Source organism: Monodon monoceros, unplaced genomic scaffold, assembly GCF_005190385.1.
Source record: "Monodon monoceros isolate NGI ecotype Baffin Bay Population unplaced genomic scaffold, NGI_Narwhal_1 Super_Scaffold_21, whole genome shotgun sequence".
In the NCBI taxonomy this organism is placed as follows: Eukaryota; Metazoa; Chordata; class Mammalia; order Artiodactyla; family Monodontidae; genus Monodon; species Monodon monoceros.
The window spans coordinates 79,352,125-79,369,882 of NW_021703778.1; the positions used below are offsets into that span (position 1 = coordinate 79,352,125).

General features: G+C 41.7%; 1 protein-coding gene across 1 annotated transcript in view; it reads right to left on the reverse strand.

Annotated features, from left to right (window-relative positions):
• CHRNA5 (cholinergic receptor nicotinic alpha 5 subunit) overlaps positions 1 to 16,726 on the reverse strand; it is a 60,520-nt gene extending 43,794 nt beyond the window's left edge. Inside the window, exon 1 of the mRNA XM_029237998.1 lies at positions 16,511 to 16,726. Within this exon, the coding sequence (XP_029093831.1) occupies positions 16,511 to 16,637 (127 nt within the window). The 5' untranslated portion in view covers positions 16,638 to 16,726. The remainder of the gene's footprint in view (positions 1 to 16,510) is intronic.
• Positions 16,727 to 17,758: the final 1,032 nt, after the last annotated feature.

Sequence of the window (17,758 nt, forward strand, 5' to 3'; positions counted from 1 at the left end):
TGGTACAGCCACTATGGAGAACAGTATGGAGGTTCCTTAAAAAGCTACAAATAGAACTACCATATGACCCAGCAATCCCACAACTGGGCATATACCCTGAGAAAACCATAATTCAAAAAGAGTCATGTACCAAAATGTTCATTGCAGCTCTATTTACAATAGCCCAGAGATGGAAACAACCTAAGTGCCCATCATCAGATGAAGGGATAAAGAAGATGTGGCACATATATACAATGGAATATTACTCAGCCATAAAAAGAAATGAAATTGAGCTATTTGTAATGAGGTGGATAGACCTAGAGTCTGTCATACAGAGTGAAGTAAGTCAGAAAGAGAAAGACAAATACCGTATGCTAACACATATATATGGAATTTAAGAAAAAAAAATGTCATGAAGAACCTAGGGGTAAGACAGGAATAAAGACACAGACCTACTACAGAATGGACTTGAGGATATGGGGAGGGGGAAGGGTAAGCTGGGACAAAGCGAGAGAGAGGCATGGACATATATACACTACCAAATGTAAGGTAGATAGCTAGTGGGAAGCAGTTGCATAGCACAGGGAGATCAGCTTGGTGCTTTGTGACCGCCTGGAGGGGTGGGATAGGGAGGGTGGGAGGGAGAGAGACGCAAGAGGGAAGAGATATGGGAACATATGTATATGTATAACTGATTCACTTTGTTATAAAGCAGAAACTAACACACCATTGTAAAGCAATTATACTCTAATAAAGATGTAAAAAAAAAATCTACAAACAATAAATGCCGGAGAGGGTTTGGAGAAAAGGGAACCCTCTTGCACTGTTGGTGGGAAGTAAATTGATACAGCCACTATGGAGAACAGTATGGAGGTTCCTTAAGAAACTAAAAATAGAACTACCATACGACCCAGCAATCCCACTACTGGGCATATACCCTGAGAAAATCATAATTCAAAAAGAGTCATACACCACAGTATTCATTGCAGCTCTATTTACAATAGCCAGGACATGGAAGCAACCTAACTGTCCATCAACAGATGAAGGGATAAAGAAGATGTGGCACATATACACAATGAAATATTACTCAGCCATAAAAAGAAATGAAATTGGGTTATTTGTAGTGAGGTGGGTGGACCTAGAGTCTGTCATACAGAGTGACATAAGTCAGAAAGAGAAACAAATACTGTATGCTAACACATATATATGGAATCTTAAAAAAAAAAAAGAAAATGGTTCTGAAGAACCTAGGGGCAGGACAGGAATAAAGACACAGACGTAGAGAATGGACATGAGGACACTGGAAGGGGAAGCGGAAGCTGGAATGAAGTGAGAGTGGCATGTGCATATATACACTACCAAATGTAAAACAGATAGCTAGTGGAAAGTAGCCACATAGCACAGGGAGATCAGCTCAGTGCTTTGTGACCACCTAGAGGGGTGGGATAGGGAGGAAGGTGGGTGCGAGATGGAAGAGGGAGGAGATATGGGGATATATGTATTTGTATAGCTGATTCACTTTGTTATACAGCAGAAACTAACACACCATTGTAAAGCAATTATACTCCAATAAAGATGTTAAAAAAATAATAATACGAAACAGTCTCTTTGCAATCAACCTTTGGAAAGGGACAAAATATTTGAAAATCATATATCTGATAAGGAGATAATATCCAGAATATGTAAAGAACCCCTACAACTCAACAAGAACAAAACCCCCAAATAACCAAATTAAAAAATCGGCCAAGGACTTGAATACACATTTCTCCAAAGATGACATTAAAATGACTAACAAGCATATGAAAAGATGTTCAACATCACTAATCATTAGAGAAATGTAAATGAAAAATCACAAGATGGGGACTTCTCTGTGGCAGAGTGGTTAAGAATCTGCCTGCCAATGCAGGGGACATGGGTTTGATCCCTGTTAAGGGAAGATCCAACATGCCACGGAGCAACTAAGCCCATGTGCCACAACTACTGAAGCCTGCGGGCTCTAGGGCCCATGTGCCGTAACTACTGAGCCCGCATGCTGCAACTACTGAAGCCCACGCGCCTAAAGCCTGTGCTCTGCAACAAGAGAAGCCACTACAATGAGAAGCCTGCGCACTGCAACGAAGGGTGGCCCCTGCTTGCCCCAGCTAGAGAAAGCCCATGTGCAGCAATGAAGACTCAACACAGCCAAAAAAAAAAAAAAGATAGCTACACCATCTTTAAAAGAAAAATCACAAGATATCCCCTCAAACCCAGTAAGATGGCTACTATTAAACAAACAGAAAGTAGCAAGTGCTGGCAAGGATGTAGAGAAGTTAGAACCCTTGTACAGCATTGGTAGGAATGTAAAATGGTACAGCCGCTGTGGAAAACAATATGTCAGTTCCTCAAAAAATTAAAAATAGAATTACATATGATCCACAAAATCCAATTCTGAGTATATTTCCCAAAGAACTGAAATCAGGATTTTAAAGAGATATATTAGCACATCCATATACATAGCAGCTTTATTTACAAGAGGTATAAGCAACACAAATGTCCATCTATAGATGAATGGATAAACAAAATGTGATATATATACAGAATGGAATACTATATAAGCCTTAAAAAGGAAGGAAATTCTGATACAGGCTACAACATGGGTGAACCTTGAGGACATTATGCTGAGTGAAATAGGCTAGTCACAAAAAGACAAATACTGCATGATTCCATTTACATTAGGTATCTAAAGTAGTCAAACTCACAGAAACAGAAAGTAGAATGTGGTTCCCCAGGCCTGGGGGAAGAAAGAAATGGAAAGCTGTTCAATGGGCATAGAGCTTCAGCTCTGCAAGATGAAAAAGTTCTGGCGATCTGTTGCACAACAACGTGAATATACTTAATATTACTGAACTTAAAAATGGTTAAGATGGTAAATTTTATGCTATGTATTTTTGAAACCACCATTAAAGTTTTTAATTATTAAAAAAAACTACAATTGAAACTATCACCCACAGAGATGGCATCTGAAATTTCAACAACAAAACAAGGAGTTTGTAATAAGTTTTATCAAATAAAAACTTGAACTGAACAAACCACAGCAAAAGGCTTCAGGATTTTCATGAGGTATTGTTAAAGGGAAAAAAGGGATAGAAAAGAGACTATAATGTAATCCTACTTTTGTAAAATAATTAGTTATTAAAATCTATCTATATCTATCTACCTATATAATTATATACGCCTGAGGAAAATTATGGCATTTTGCATACTAAATCAACAAGGGTAAAAGGGTTATATGGGGGGATATTCATGTGGGTTAGGGAAGGAGGGAGAGAGAAGAGATGGGAAAGGGAGGGTACAAAAAAGGAAAGGGGGAAAATACCACACTCAATGAAAAAAATAATTCTCAAGTAGCCACACTCCTCAGATAGGCTACAAGTTTCTTATACTTTCCCACATCTCAGTGTGTGTTCAGCACACAGGAAGACTGCTGACATTAGGTAAAGTTTTGACATTACTTAGTTATTGGAATAAAAGTGAAAAATATATATATATTATTATTTTTTTGTAGAGGGAAGGATTATTTATTTATTTATTTTTGGCTGTGTTGGGTCTTCATTTCGTGCGAGGGATTTCTCTAGTTGCGGCAAGCGGGGTCCACTCTTCATCGCAGTGCGGGGGCCACTCTTCACCGTGGTGTGCGGGCCTTTCACTATCGCGGCCTCTCTTGTTGTGGGGCACAGGCTCCAGACGCGCAGGCTCAGTAATTGTGGCTCACGGGCCTAGTTGCTCCGTGGCATGTGGGATCTTCCCATACCAGGGCTCGAACCCGTGTCCCCTGCATTGGCAGGCAGATTCTCAACCACTGCGCCACCAGGGAAGCCCCATGAAAAACTATTTTTATATAAGAACTGGACCTTAGTAGTAAGGTGGATGGTGCTATCATCTTTCACCATCTATCTTTGTGATTGGTGCTTGAGCCATAGGTCAGGCCCCTTGGTTAACTGATTTTTTTTTTTTTTCGGTACGCGGGCCTCTCACTGTTGTGGCCTCTCCCGTTGCGGAGCACAGGCTCCGGACGCGCAGGCTCAGAGGCCATGGCTCACGGGCCCAGCCGCTCTGCGGCATGTGGGATCTTCCCGGACCGGGGCACGAACCCGTGTCCCCTGCATCGGCAGGCAGACTCTCAACCACTGCGCCACCAGGGAAGCCCGGTTAACTGATTTCTTATTTTTCATTTCTACTAGTTAAGAAAATCCTAGCTCTCAGGAATGGCAGCAAGCATTGGTAGATCTGGAAATTCAACTTAAACAGGGACCTGGGGACCTCCCTGGTGGTCCAGTGGTTAAGACTCTACACTCCCAATGCAGGGGGCCCAGGTTCGACCCCCTGGTCAGGGAACTAGACCCCACATACCACAACTAAAAGATCCTGCATGCTGCAATGAAGGTCTTGCACACAGCAAAGAAGATCCCGCGTGCCGCAACTAAGACAAGGCGCAGCCAAATAAATAAATATTTAAAAAAAACAGGGAACTGAAAAAAGACCTTGAGTGCTGCATCATATGGGCTTTATACGGGCTTCTATCCAAGTGTCCTTCAAGCCCAGTCCCCTCACCCTGAGTCCTACTGACTCTTTCTCCTGTCTATCTCTTATGTCTTTTCCTCCTCCGCAAGCCCAAGGAATTATTTCCTCCTATCAGGGAAAAGCTGTGCTCTAACATTATGTAGCCTATGCTAAGTTGCCCTCCACGGTCCAAGTTTTTGAAACTGAAAAAGGCAAAAATGAACTCCTAGACCCACTGTCTGCTGGCACATCACGTTCCTTCTCTGAAGTATGAGCACAGAATTAGCTAGCTTGAGCAGGTAGGGGGAAGAGCCAAGAGGTAAAAGGAAAAACCAGGAACAACATAAAGAGGGCATTAATATTTCAAAAATATTATCTTGTCACACTGACATCCTCAAAACTAAATTTGATAGATCACTTCTAACTATTCAAGATATGACTGTACCAAGGAGCTATGCTACTTGAGAACATCAGAAATCAGAAAAAATGGCATTATTAATGTCATGAAAAAAATGTTTCTCTCAAATCCCACAAGTTTAAGAACTCATGTGTGCACTTTTCCCCTTGAGAACCAGGACAGTGCAATGCAGAAAAGCAGAGGCTTACACAGAGTGCCCGTTTCTTCATTCACCAGGCTGAAAGACACGCCTGTGCCTGTGATCTGCTCTTATTCACAACTGTTTAATATCTCCTTCAACACTGAACTGAGATCAGGAAGCATGCTGTCCCCACCAGCTGCTCTCTGTGAATGAAAGTGCAGGACCCGGCCACGCCGTGCAACACCGCTTACTTGCAGAGCTACACCCTTCCCTGCTGCCCACAGACTTGGTGCTGTCAGAGCTGTTCTCAACACACTTTTCCAGTCTACATCAGAGATCACAAAAGGATCCAAAAGAAATTTAAAATCTCTTCTTCTGTAACCTGAGTCCCCAGGGATAAAAATAAAATGTCACCCGGCACACCTCCCTCATACATACCAGGCATAAACCAGAGGGTGATTCGTGCTCTGCATTTAGTGGTTTTGTCTAACCAAAAAGCAAAATACCAGAAAGCACACAAGTGATAGTAATAGCTCTTCCACTTGGCATGCTATTAACACCACGCGACAGGGCTTCCCTGGTGGCGCAGTGCTTGAGAGTCCGCCTGCCGATGCAGGGGACACGGGTTCGTGCCCCGGTCCGGGAGGTTCCCACATGCCGCGGAGCAGCTGGGCCCGTGAGCCATGGCCGCTGAGCCTGCGCGTCCGGAGCCTGTGCTCCGCAACAGGAGAGGCCACAACAGTGAAAGAGGCCCGTGTACCACAAAAAAAAAAATACCATGCGACATCTAGCACTGTCATTTATTTATTTATTTATTTATTTATAATAAATTTATTTATTTATTTTTGGCTGCACTGGGTCTTTGTTGCTGTGCGCGGGCTTTCTCTAGTTGCGGCGAGTGGAGGTTACTATTTGTCGCAGTGCGCGGACTTCTCATTGCGGTGGCTTCTCTTGTTGCAGAGCACGGGCTCTAGGTACCCGGTCTTCAGTGGTTGTGGCTTGCGGGCTCTAGAGTGAAGGCTCAGTGCTTGGGGCACACAGGCCTAGCTGCTTTGCAGCATGTGGGATCTTCCCAGACCAGGGCTCGAACCCGTGTCCCCTGCACTGGCAGGCGGATTTCCAACCACTGTGCCACCAGGGAAGTCCCTAGCACTGTCATTTAATAAAGGGACTTTAGTAATAGTCACTCTGCTTTCTCTTCTAGCAGAATAGCTTGTGCCTGGCTTCACAAGCTGCTTACCACTAGCAGGCCTTAAAGCCCTTTTGGGCGCATGGAACTCATTCTACTCTGAATGTCGTCTCTGGGATCTCGGCCTCTTCAGCAAAAAAATTCATCAATTTTGTACTGTAAAGTTATTTTATATTTATTCAAGAAAATAACTGGTTCACCAGAGAGGCTGCTATCCTTTGAAAATGTCACAAATGCTTTCCGGGCTGCCATTATTTGACAAAGTTTCACAATAAAATAACCCCTGGGTACTGGGGAATGGATTACTGATAGGGTGAAATCTGATTGCCAGCTAATCATTGTTTTGCTTTCCTTTGCGGGGAGTACATGTGAAATCACCATATCTGCAGATACATTTGTCCCAACACGTATAGATTTATACTCTGTACACACACTACATTATAGCAGAATTCTGAATCGTACATTACTATTCATCATCACTATTTTCGAGTCACTCATCCATTTTTAAAAAATGGAATATAATGCAATAGCTAATGTCAATAACTACCCTTAAATTACATGAAGCCTAGCGAAACTCCACAAGGTTAACATGTTAGCAAGGACAATTCGTTACATATACATTCTTTAAAAATGCAAACATTAAGAACACAATGGCACACACATCTTTAAAAAAACACAATTAATCTTACATTTCAAGTATGTAAAATGTATGCAAAAAATATTATTCCAGTGCTGACCACCTGATAGACCTTAGGGATGCTTTGCGTTTTCAGGACACACTTTCAGAAACACCAATCAAGCATAGTCTTTCAGAAACTACTGGCTTAAGCACACCTAATCCTTACTTTGGCAGGGAATTTTTGGGGGGTACCCAACAATTACTTTTAGTAATTTTTCAGGAGGCTTATAAAATTGCACTCAACAATGCAGATTCTAGAAATTCTACTCTAGTTCTCCATTTAATTACAACAGAGAATCCCAAAAGGTCATTTCGAAGGGTACAACAACTAAAATAAGCTTAAGGAAAAAGAGAGATTGCTTTCATGGAATCTGTACCTCCTATACAGACCTCTCCTCTCGGTCCACACCTGAATACCCATTTCCCAAAAAAATTCCAAGTCATTTAGTGAAACCACACATAGTTTCAAAAACATGTAATCTCGCTCATTAATTTTAGTATGAAGAGGAAGGGACATAGAACCACAAAGCTGAAAGCTTTAATTTGAATACTCAGCACCACTAGTTACCTGTTAACCTCCATATGTCACAGTTCTCTAATCTATATGAAATCAACATGCGCAAAACCAAATTCATGATCTTCCCCAAAATGCTCCCCTGATGGTGTTCCCCATCACAGTGAGTGGTCCCAGCATCTGCCGAGTTCCACAACTTAAAAACCTAGGAGTCATCTTTCATACCACCTGCATTGCCAATCCACAAGGAAACTATTGATTTCACCTCCTAAATATTTCTCAAATCCATGCATTTCTTAACAGCTTCATGGCCACCATCCTAGCACATGCTATCTGCAACTCTCATCAGGACAAGGGCAAGCCTACTGCCCTAAGTGGTGTCCACGCAATTTCTTAGCCCCCTCCAATTGGTTCTCTGCACTGATACACAAGTGATCTTTTCAAAACACAAAGCTGATATTATACCCTGGCTTAAAATCCTTCTGTAGCATTCCATTAAGATAGACCAAAATCCTTAAGGCCAAACGCTGCCCGATCTGTCCCCTGTAGCCTCTCCCCTTTGCTCTCTCCAGCTACAAGGCCAGTTCAGCTTCTCAAACACACAACACTATTCCCTCCTGTAAGGAGTGCTCTTCTTCCCTTCTGAGGTGTCCTCCCTCCCCTTCACCTAGCTAACTCCTACTCATCCTTCAAATCCCAACTTCTTCAGGACTCTGTCCTGCCCCCAAAGTCTCCATTAGGTTCCTCTGCAGAGAACCATGCTCCTTATCTGGGGTGTAATTATACAATCTTGGATGTATCTGATTAAAGTCTGTCTTCCCCACTGTGGTGGAAACTAATGGCAGCAGGTAATGTGTTTTATTCACCATCATAACCCCATCACCCAACAACATACTGGCACATAGTAGATGCTCCATTTGTTGAATGAATATATGAATGGGTAAAGGAGTCAGTACCATCTGATGATTCCCATTTACCTGTAATAATTCAGAATTTCATCATTGGCTGTGAAAGCAACTGTCACAAGAGATACACAATTTTGCTGTTAAGGATTACGAGTCACTAGACAGCTTCTTGAGGTTAGAGAGACCTTGTGTTACTCAGATTTGAATATGAAGAGAGTTAATATAACATACTGGCTAAGAACTCAGGATTTTAAGTCCACAGGTTGGCTTCTATCTAGCCTCTAATACTTACTGTCTGACCTGAAGGCAAGTTACCTAACCTCTTGGCATATTAGTTTTTTCATCAGTAAAACTGGTCTAAAACAATACCTACCTAATAAGGTTATTGTGAGGATTAAATAAAATTGTTCCTATAAATGCCCCCACAGGGTCATTCTTATTAGTCCATAAATGATTGCTAAAGTAATGATACCTGATAGACCTCAAAGGGCAAACACACAAAAATATTACCACAAAAGCAATCACTGCCTGCAGAGCTACTGATTTCTACCTAAAACTTCCACGATAGCCCAAGAAAGATCATCTACCTACAGATTAATCTAGACAACAGGACCTTGCAAAAAAAAAAGAAGGAAGAACATAACATGTCTGTGGCATCGGGCACTCTCAACACAGTGCAATGACAGTTCAGTGAATAGCTCTCCTCAAGTCTATATCCTTTACAGCTAATAACAATAAGTAGAATACCAACCTACTAACAGCACATAAATCACATATCTCAGAAAAACAAAGAGAACCAAACTGTGAAGCACACTGAAAATAGGACAAGAACAACAATAAAAATAATTAATGGGCAATTCTTCTGAAGTAGTTAAAAATACAAGAGAAAAACTAAATTGAATACGTAAAAAGTGCATATATATATACTGCCATTAACTCTGAGAAATTTAAATTTGGGTTTTACAAATCCATTTGTAACTCCAAGTATCATTACTCTGGTATTGTCTCAGGTTTGAGGAATTAAAAGAATGACTTATCGAAGAAATTTCACTTTTAAGTCACTTACTGAAACCACATATATTTTCAAAGAAATGTAACCTTGATCCTTAATTTTAGTATGATGATTAAGAAACGGCACAAAACCGCAAAGCTGAAAACCATAATTTGAACACTCGGCACCACTAAATAGGTGTTAAATTCCATATGTCCCCATTTTCTTTTCTTTTTCTTTAATATTTACTTATTTATTTATTTGGTTGCACTGGGTCTTAGTTGCGGCTTGCGGGCTCCTTAGTTGCATCCAGTGGGCTCATTAGATGTGGCATGCAAACTCTTAGTTCTAGCATGCATGTGGAATCTAGTTCCCTGACCAGGGATCGAACCTGGGCCCCTTGTATTGGGAGCGCAAAGTCTTAACCACTGCGCCACCAGGGAATTCCCCCCATTTTCTAATTTACAGAAATAAGGATATTTGTTGGCAAAATGTTGAAAACTGTTAAATGGCAAGAACTCTTCAGTTTGTTTTACTTGAGGATTTTTGTGTATGTTTGAATTTTTCCACTATAAAACATTAATAAAAAGGATAACTTCTGCTTTGTTGCCTCACTGTTATGCGGAAAAAATGAAAAAGTACATTATCTCACTATGTCAGGTAGTGTCTAAGGTAGTTTAAAACTCTTTTTAAAGTTTGTTCCACTAAATTCAGTAGGTAGCTAAATAGATAAGGATTTTTAAAACCAATTCTAAGAAGATAAGACACAATAGTGTCCTCTACTGGCATTCTTCCATGAAGAATCATGATTTTCTTATCAAAAAGTATTGAAAAAAGTCAGCCAAGGTGTTCTGCAGCTAAATATGAATAATAGTAGTCCTTTGCCAATCTTTAGATAAAGATAAATTAACAGACAACACCTGCTATAATTTTAAGTTTTTTCCATAAATTCTTCTTAAATCTTTAGCATCTGCTACAACCTGAGTATATTAGAGCCTAACATGTAATACCTAGTTTAGCTCATTCATTCATTCAACAATTGTTGAGTGCCTACTTCCCATGCCAGCCTCTGTTAGGTGCTAGAGGTAAAGCAGAAAACTCTGGTGCCTGCCTTCCTGGGGACAAGTTTGCATATTTATTTACTTTCATCATATCATAATTATAAACTGTATGGCTATGCCGAGAACACCTCACAATGTGAAGGGCACCCCCTGCATATGTGAACATGGCTGCAGCCCTGAAGTCTAACAAAGAATTTCTCAACTCAACACTATTGACAGTTTGGGCTAGATAGTTCTTTGTTACAGGGGGCTGTCCCATGCACTACAGGATGTTTGGCAGCATCCCTGGCTTCCATCCACTGCATATACCACCCCCTCAATGTGACAACCCAAAACATGGCCAAACATCGCCAAATATCCCCTGGTGGTGGGGAGGGAGGGACGCACAAAACTGCCCCTGGTTGAGAGTCACTGGTCTAACAACAGTAGCTAGTAAGCAGCAGATGTAGAAGTAGAACCCAGATTTGTTTCTGTTCTCAGAATAATATTTAGGGACTTCCCTGTCCATCCAGTGGTTAAGACTTCGCCTTCCAATGCAGGGGGTGCGGGTTCAATCCCTGGTTGGGGAGCTAGGATCCCACTTGCCTCGTGGCCAAAAATCCAAAACATAAAAAACAGAAGCGATGTTGTAACAAATTCAGTAAAGACTTTTAAAATGGTCCACATTTTTAAAAATCTTAAGAAAAGTAATACTTTAATGACAAAAGTAATGTATGATCATTGTCAAGATTCTAACCAAAAGCACATTAAGAGTAGGAAATCTCCCTCTCCTCCTATCTCCCTTCCTGCAAGGCTAACCACTGTTAAGTCTGTTGTGTACACATCTTAAAATACACACACACACACACAGAGGAAGAACAAATGTTTTCTTTTCAACTTCTGCGGCTTGCTTCTGTCATTCAATTCTCTAGGTCAATGTACATCCATCCATCTCACTCTTTCTTCATAAGCCGCAAAGCGGTCTGGGTTATGGGTGTATCATAATTTATGTAAGCTTTCACCACTGGTAGGCATTTATACAGTCTTTAGTTTTTGGTTATTTCTAACCATGCTACAGTGGAAAAATGCTGTAGTTAACATCCTTGTACAAGGACTTCTATGACACCAACCCGCAGGAGTAGAACTGCTGAGTCAAGGTATACATGTCGTAAATTTTGCTGGTTACTGCCAATAGTCTTCCCTTTCTCCTTTACAGGTCACCATAGGAAGAAATAACATAACGTATCTAAAAGGTTTGTAACAGTGACATATATTATATATACTCAATTCATAATTAAGGCATTCCTGGAGTAATCTTTCTCTACAAGTCTGCTTGTATGTTTTTTAAGTTAACAAAGTGTCTTGTATACCTTTTTTAAAGATCCTCTCTGCAGCAGTGCTAGGAGGGCTATTTTAAGCAATAGCAAGATAAAAAAGTGAACGTAGCCAACCATTTTGTAAATGAGAAGAAATGCATACTATAGCCAACATTTTCAATGTGACAAATAGGTATGCTTACCAGTCATTATTTTAAGTGTTACGGATGAAATGCAGAGGGTTTTTTTTTCACTCTAGGATTTTCATTATATTTTCTATTGATTTTTATCACAGAATTATCGCATAAAGTTTCTCTGTAACTGATACGCTTTAGCAAATCTAATTTAACATCTTGCCCTCTCAGAACACTTGCAGTAAGAAAACGACCCTAGGCAGTGTTAAATTTAGGTCCAGTCAATGGTTTTCAAGAAGAGACAACTTGCACACTTTAAAAGTTTAAGCATCATCAGATAGAATAAATGCAGAATTCACTATTGTAATTTGACACCTCTCAACAGGCCATAAATATGTATTATGAGCTAGTATATTTACAGTGTCATGAACTAAAACACCCGATGGAACATGAAGTTGCCTCAGTTCACTATAGCCTGTGTGACCTTGCAGGGCTTCCCTGGAGGCGCAGTGGTTACAAATCCGCCTGCCAATGCAGGGGACACAGGTTCGAGCCCTGGTCCAGGAAGATCCCACATGCTGCAGAGCAACGAAGCCCATGAGCCACAACTACTGAAGCCCGCGCCTAGAGCCCGTGCTCCACAACAAGAGAAGCCACCACACTGAGAAGCCTGTGCACCGCAACGAAGAGTAGCTCCCGCTCGCCACAACTAGAGAAAGCCCACACACAGCAACGAAGACCTAACGCAGCCAAAAATAAATAAGATGAAATGAACTTAAAAAAAAAAAAAAGGCTCTTGCAAATTTCCTCCTTAGGATTGTCCAAATATGAATGAACAGTGGGGACTGGAAGGAAACATGGAAATGGGAAGACAGCTCTATTTGTTAGGCTGGTGGGATAGTGCTTAGTTTCTATTGGCCTTATCCTGTTTGGGCTATAGTTCATTGTAAATTCTCTGTTTCCATAGGTACTATCACTGGATCCTCTTAAAAATCCATCCAATTCATATGAATGGGAAACTGTCTACAACCTTGCTACTCAAAGTGTGGTACTCTGACCAGCAGCATCTATATCACTTGGGGTCTTGTGAGAAATGCAGAACCTCAGGCCCCACCTCTGAACCAGTGCCTGCATTATAACAACATCCCCAGAGGATTCCTGTGCACATTAAAGTTTGAGGAGCCCTGGTCTACAAGACTTAGAGCAGTGATTCTCAAGGGTGGGGGAAGAGGGAGACAATTTTGTCCCCAAAGGCCCATTTGACAATATCTGGAGGTATTTTTTGGTGGCTGCTACTGGCATCTTGTGGATAGAGGCCAAGCTTCCTGCCAAACAACCTACAAGGCAAAGGACAAGCTCCCATAACAAAGAAATATCCAGCCCCAAATGTCAGAGGTTGAGAAGCGCTGACTGAGAGGAAAAGCAGTTTTGCCCAACTCCATATATACACTGTTGATCGTAAAATAAAAAGAAATATCAGAAGTTCATATTGTCCTTTTTGTCAGAATTCAAATATTCATATTTAATTCCTATTTTTATTGGTAAAAGGCTATATTTTATAATTCTTCTTTAGAAGAAAAGAACATGAGGTCACTGAATTAAACACAGGAGAAATAATATCATCCTTCCCCAAAATGGAAACAGAACATTTAAATTAAAATTTTAGTCACAGAGCAGACTGGTTTTATATTGTCATTATAAAATGATACCTATGCTGTTCTGGAGAGCAGTTTTCTAAAGAAACAAATTGTAAACTTTTTTCCAAAACTATTCCAGTATTTACCAACTCTCGTCGTCAAGACATGCTTATTTAATATTAAACTTAAAATTACATCTGAAAGAATTTAATTGCAATTCTTAGGGGAGAAAAATAATGCTTTTAGAAGAAAAATGTTTTGTACTTAAATTACTGTGCTAAAAGCTCATATCCTAATTATAAAAATTACTTACTAGATCTAATTTGTAGATTATAGGTTAAAAAAAACCCTATTCTGAGAAATGACTGAAAACCTTTTCGAAGTTCCATCCATAAGCTACATTTACAAACTCGTCTGAAACGTTTCAGGAGATACACAAATAAAACCCTATCTTCCAGGTGCTTACTCTAGCTCATAAAGCATACTTAGTATTTGCAAGGAAACAAAAATAATTTTTAATTTCAAATTAAACTGCATGAAAAGTTTATATCCTTACATAAGGCATCCAGATACTCTTTTGGATATAATCATAACAAAAGTAGAGAGGACAGTCGCTATATGTGTATTTCTATTAGCTTCTTAAGATGTTAATGAAAATGACTAAAGGTGAGAAGAAAAAGAATCTCATAGCTCTCATTTTCTATGAAATAATTATTTTATTTTCCTTTGAATGAAACAGAACTCAGCCCCTACATATACTAATAATAAAGTTTCAACCGTTGAAAATGTCACCCAACTACACAGCTAAGAAATATAACTGACTAATGACTATCTAATTTCCATAAATCACTCTTGTAATCACGGTCAGGTCAGTTTAAAAGGCTCGTATTATCTTAATATACTAGGTTAATTATCTATACTTTAATACAGACAAAATTGCCTCCTGAGTATCTTTCACAGCTCTGTAACCTTCCACCAGCCAAATAAGTATGGCTGCTGGCAGACTAGACATTTTCTTTTCCTAGAGATTGGTTCACAGAAAAACACAAAGAAGAGTTATTAAGATCCTGAGATGAATATGAAAACAATAAAATGTAAATATAAAATTAATCATAGTTGGAAGGACCTGAAATCCATCTACTACCACCTTCTAATTTTAAAAATGGAGAACTAAAGGTTCAGCAAGGTCAAGCAATATGCCCAAGGAAACACAGCAAATTAATGGCAGGTCTCCCAATTCCAGACAGCACTTCAGCAGTTTTACACAAAAGCATATTAACAATTAGGAGCAAGTGTGCAATTCCATCATTCTTTCAACATCACTTTGTTCTTCAAATGATCACTTACTAAGAGCATCAGAATCTTGGCATTTTAGAGTCTGAGAGGGAAGCTTTTCATGATCCCTCCTTTCACAGATGAGGAAACTGATATCCAGAGAGATCTTACTGTTCCATTCATTCATCCACAAACATTTACTGGACTGCTGCAATACGCTAGGTTTTAGAGATACAAAGATACACATAAGATCACAGCTCTTAAGGAGCTCGTGTGGGACCAAGAGGAAAAAAATATATAAATGTAATCCAACAAGATGGTTATTATAAGAGAGGTATTCACTAAGAAGAGTGGGGGCAGGAAGGAATTAATCAGCTCGGATTGTTTGGATATAACACTGTACACCAAGCATGAACAGATAGCTATTTACACCATTTAATCTTGGCTACAATGTTTTATATTAAAACAGATGAAAGAAGTTCCACCTTCACCAAAAGGAGTAGAGACTACTGTTTTCTAGAGTGCCAGGCAGAGTGCCTGGCATTTCACACGTATTATTTAATCCTGAAAATGACTCAGAGGTAAGCAGTATTATCCCCATTTTTCAAAGAAGGAGGACTGCTGAGACAAGCTTGTCCAAGTCAAGATACACCAGAGTTATAATTTGAACCCAGGTTTGCCTGGCTCCAAAATCACATTCCTTTCTTTCTGTTAAACTATGAATCTCTCTGCACAGGATTTATTTGTTTAAATCATCCTCCACGTTCTTTCTCTACAGTCTTCGTTAAGCAATACACCCTGCAATAAATAATTCTAGTCTTCAAGATTATCACTTCGTAGAATCAGGAATCAGAGTTTAAAAACCTTAAGGAAGGAAAGACAAGAAAAGGTTCTGCTTATACCCAAATAAAGTTTCCTCACTCATAAAAATTGAAATACTGGTGTAGTGAACTTCAGCTTTTACCTCTTGCTTAAAGGAGTCGTACTTTTTCTATGTTTAGATCACACCATAGGTGCTCCATAAATAGTAGTATTTTTCTTCAAGGTGTTGAGAGGGCAGACTCAAACTTTCTGAAGCTTTGAATTTTAAAAAGAACTAAGCATTTTCTTTTGTTGTTTCTATTCCTGTCCACAACATTTTGAAATAGAGAAGGCTGGGAAAAAAGCTCTATTCCAAGATGCTAAGGAGGAATTTAGGATGCAAATGGTTAGTCCTCTGCCCAGCCTTCTACAGCTAACATGTTTCATCTTCGGGCAAAAGGGAAGATTTCAAATGCTAAGGGGCGAGTTGGGGAGGAGGAGGGGGCCAAGGGGTAGAAGATCAAATCCTAATCCCTAGTATTAAGTCCAAGGAGCCTTCATAGTTGCCTGTGAATAAAGTAACTACGTGGGAAGCCCAGCTGAAACCAAGAAAGGAAAGCCCTGCTGGATAACGACAGCATCTTTTATTGAAAAAGTTGTATCGAAGTACACAGCAGTCTCCAGTGATGCGGGTCATGGAACAAAATTCAAAGAAGCCTTTTCTCTGCATTTAAATGAACACATCTGAGCATTTAAACTGAAACCTCACCCCAAGCCCCCAGGAGAAAAATATAACCGCCCTCCGTATAACAAGATTTTCGGTGCGGGCCGCAGCCTCGCGGCTCTCCGGGCACAGGCGTGAAGCTGCCCCGGCCTCCCCGCGGTCCCCGCCCGGCGCACCCCGGCGGCCCTGAGCCCCGCCGCCCGCTCCGAGGACGAACCCACGGACCGCCCTCCGTCGCCCAGGCTCACCTCCGGGCACGCCGCCTCCCGCGCCCTCCGGACCCCAGCGCCCGGCGACCAGCTGAAAAACGAGGAGGAAGTGGAGCGGGCGGTGCCCGAGGCTGAGGACCCTGCGCTCCGACCCCCGCGCAGCCATCGCCCGGGACCCGCGCGGGAATGCAGGGAGCCGCCTCGCGACGGCCGCGTGGGGAACGCGGACTCGAGGGACCGAGCCGGGAGTGTGGGTTGGAGCCAAAGGCTAGCAGCGGCTGCGGAGGGGCTGAGCGGCTCCTCAGCTGGAGCCAGGGTAGCCTCCACAGCCCGCCGGATTTGGGCGGGCTCTGGGCGCGAGAAGAGGCTCAGGAAGCCTAGCCCCGCCCAAAACCCGCCCCCGCCCACCTCTTGTTCCGCCCAGCCCCGCCTCGTCGTCTCTGGCCCCGCCCCTCCTAGTCATAGCCCCGCCTCCGTTCCGCCCAGTCGTTCCCCTGGCCCGGGTTTTGGCCCCACACTATCCATTCTAGCTCCGCCTTTTTCACACCTGGCCCCTCCTCACCACTCTGGTCCCGCCTCCAGGCCCGACACCTGGCGGGTGAGATGTTGGAGCTCAGAGTGCCAGGAAGGGCAAGGCCAGAGGATGGCATCACAGGCAGGTCCTTAGTCTAACCACAGAGTGACCTTGGGCAAGCCGCTGCAGACCTATGATAACTACCATTAATTAATGTCTGCTCCGTGCCCAGCACCAAGAGGGGAACCAGAGAGACAGACCGCTCTCAGCAGACAGAAAACCAGTAAACATAAATAAAGTTATTGAGTTGTGATGAGAGACGCAAAGGAAACAGGCGGGAGGCTGAAACATAGTGGAAGGGCACTTACTCCTAGGCTCCTGGCTGAAGCTCTCTCCACTCAACACTGCTGCCCACTAAATTCCTCCTTGCGAGGTAAATACCAGTCGCAGCTTGCTGTCTCAAAAGGCTGTTATGAGAGCCAAGTGATCCCCAACAGAAGACCAGCGAGGCGACACTGGGCAAGTCACCCTCCCTCTCTGGGCCTATTTCTTCATCCTTAAAAGGATGAGGATAAGCTAAAGGACTTGGAAGGTCCAGCTCTGACACTCATTCAAGCCATCCACAGAAATGATTTGCAGGTGTCTCAAATGTGGACAACGCCCTCCATGCTGCCATCAGTTAACGTTAGCAAATATTAGTGACTCCATCTGCCGCTGACACTAGCAACTCCGATGATGATTGATAATGATTGCTAGAATTCCATCTCAAATCG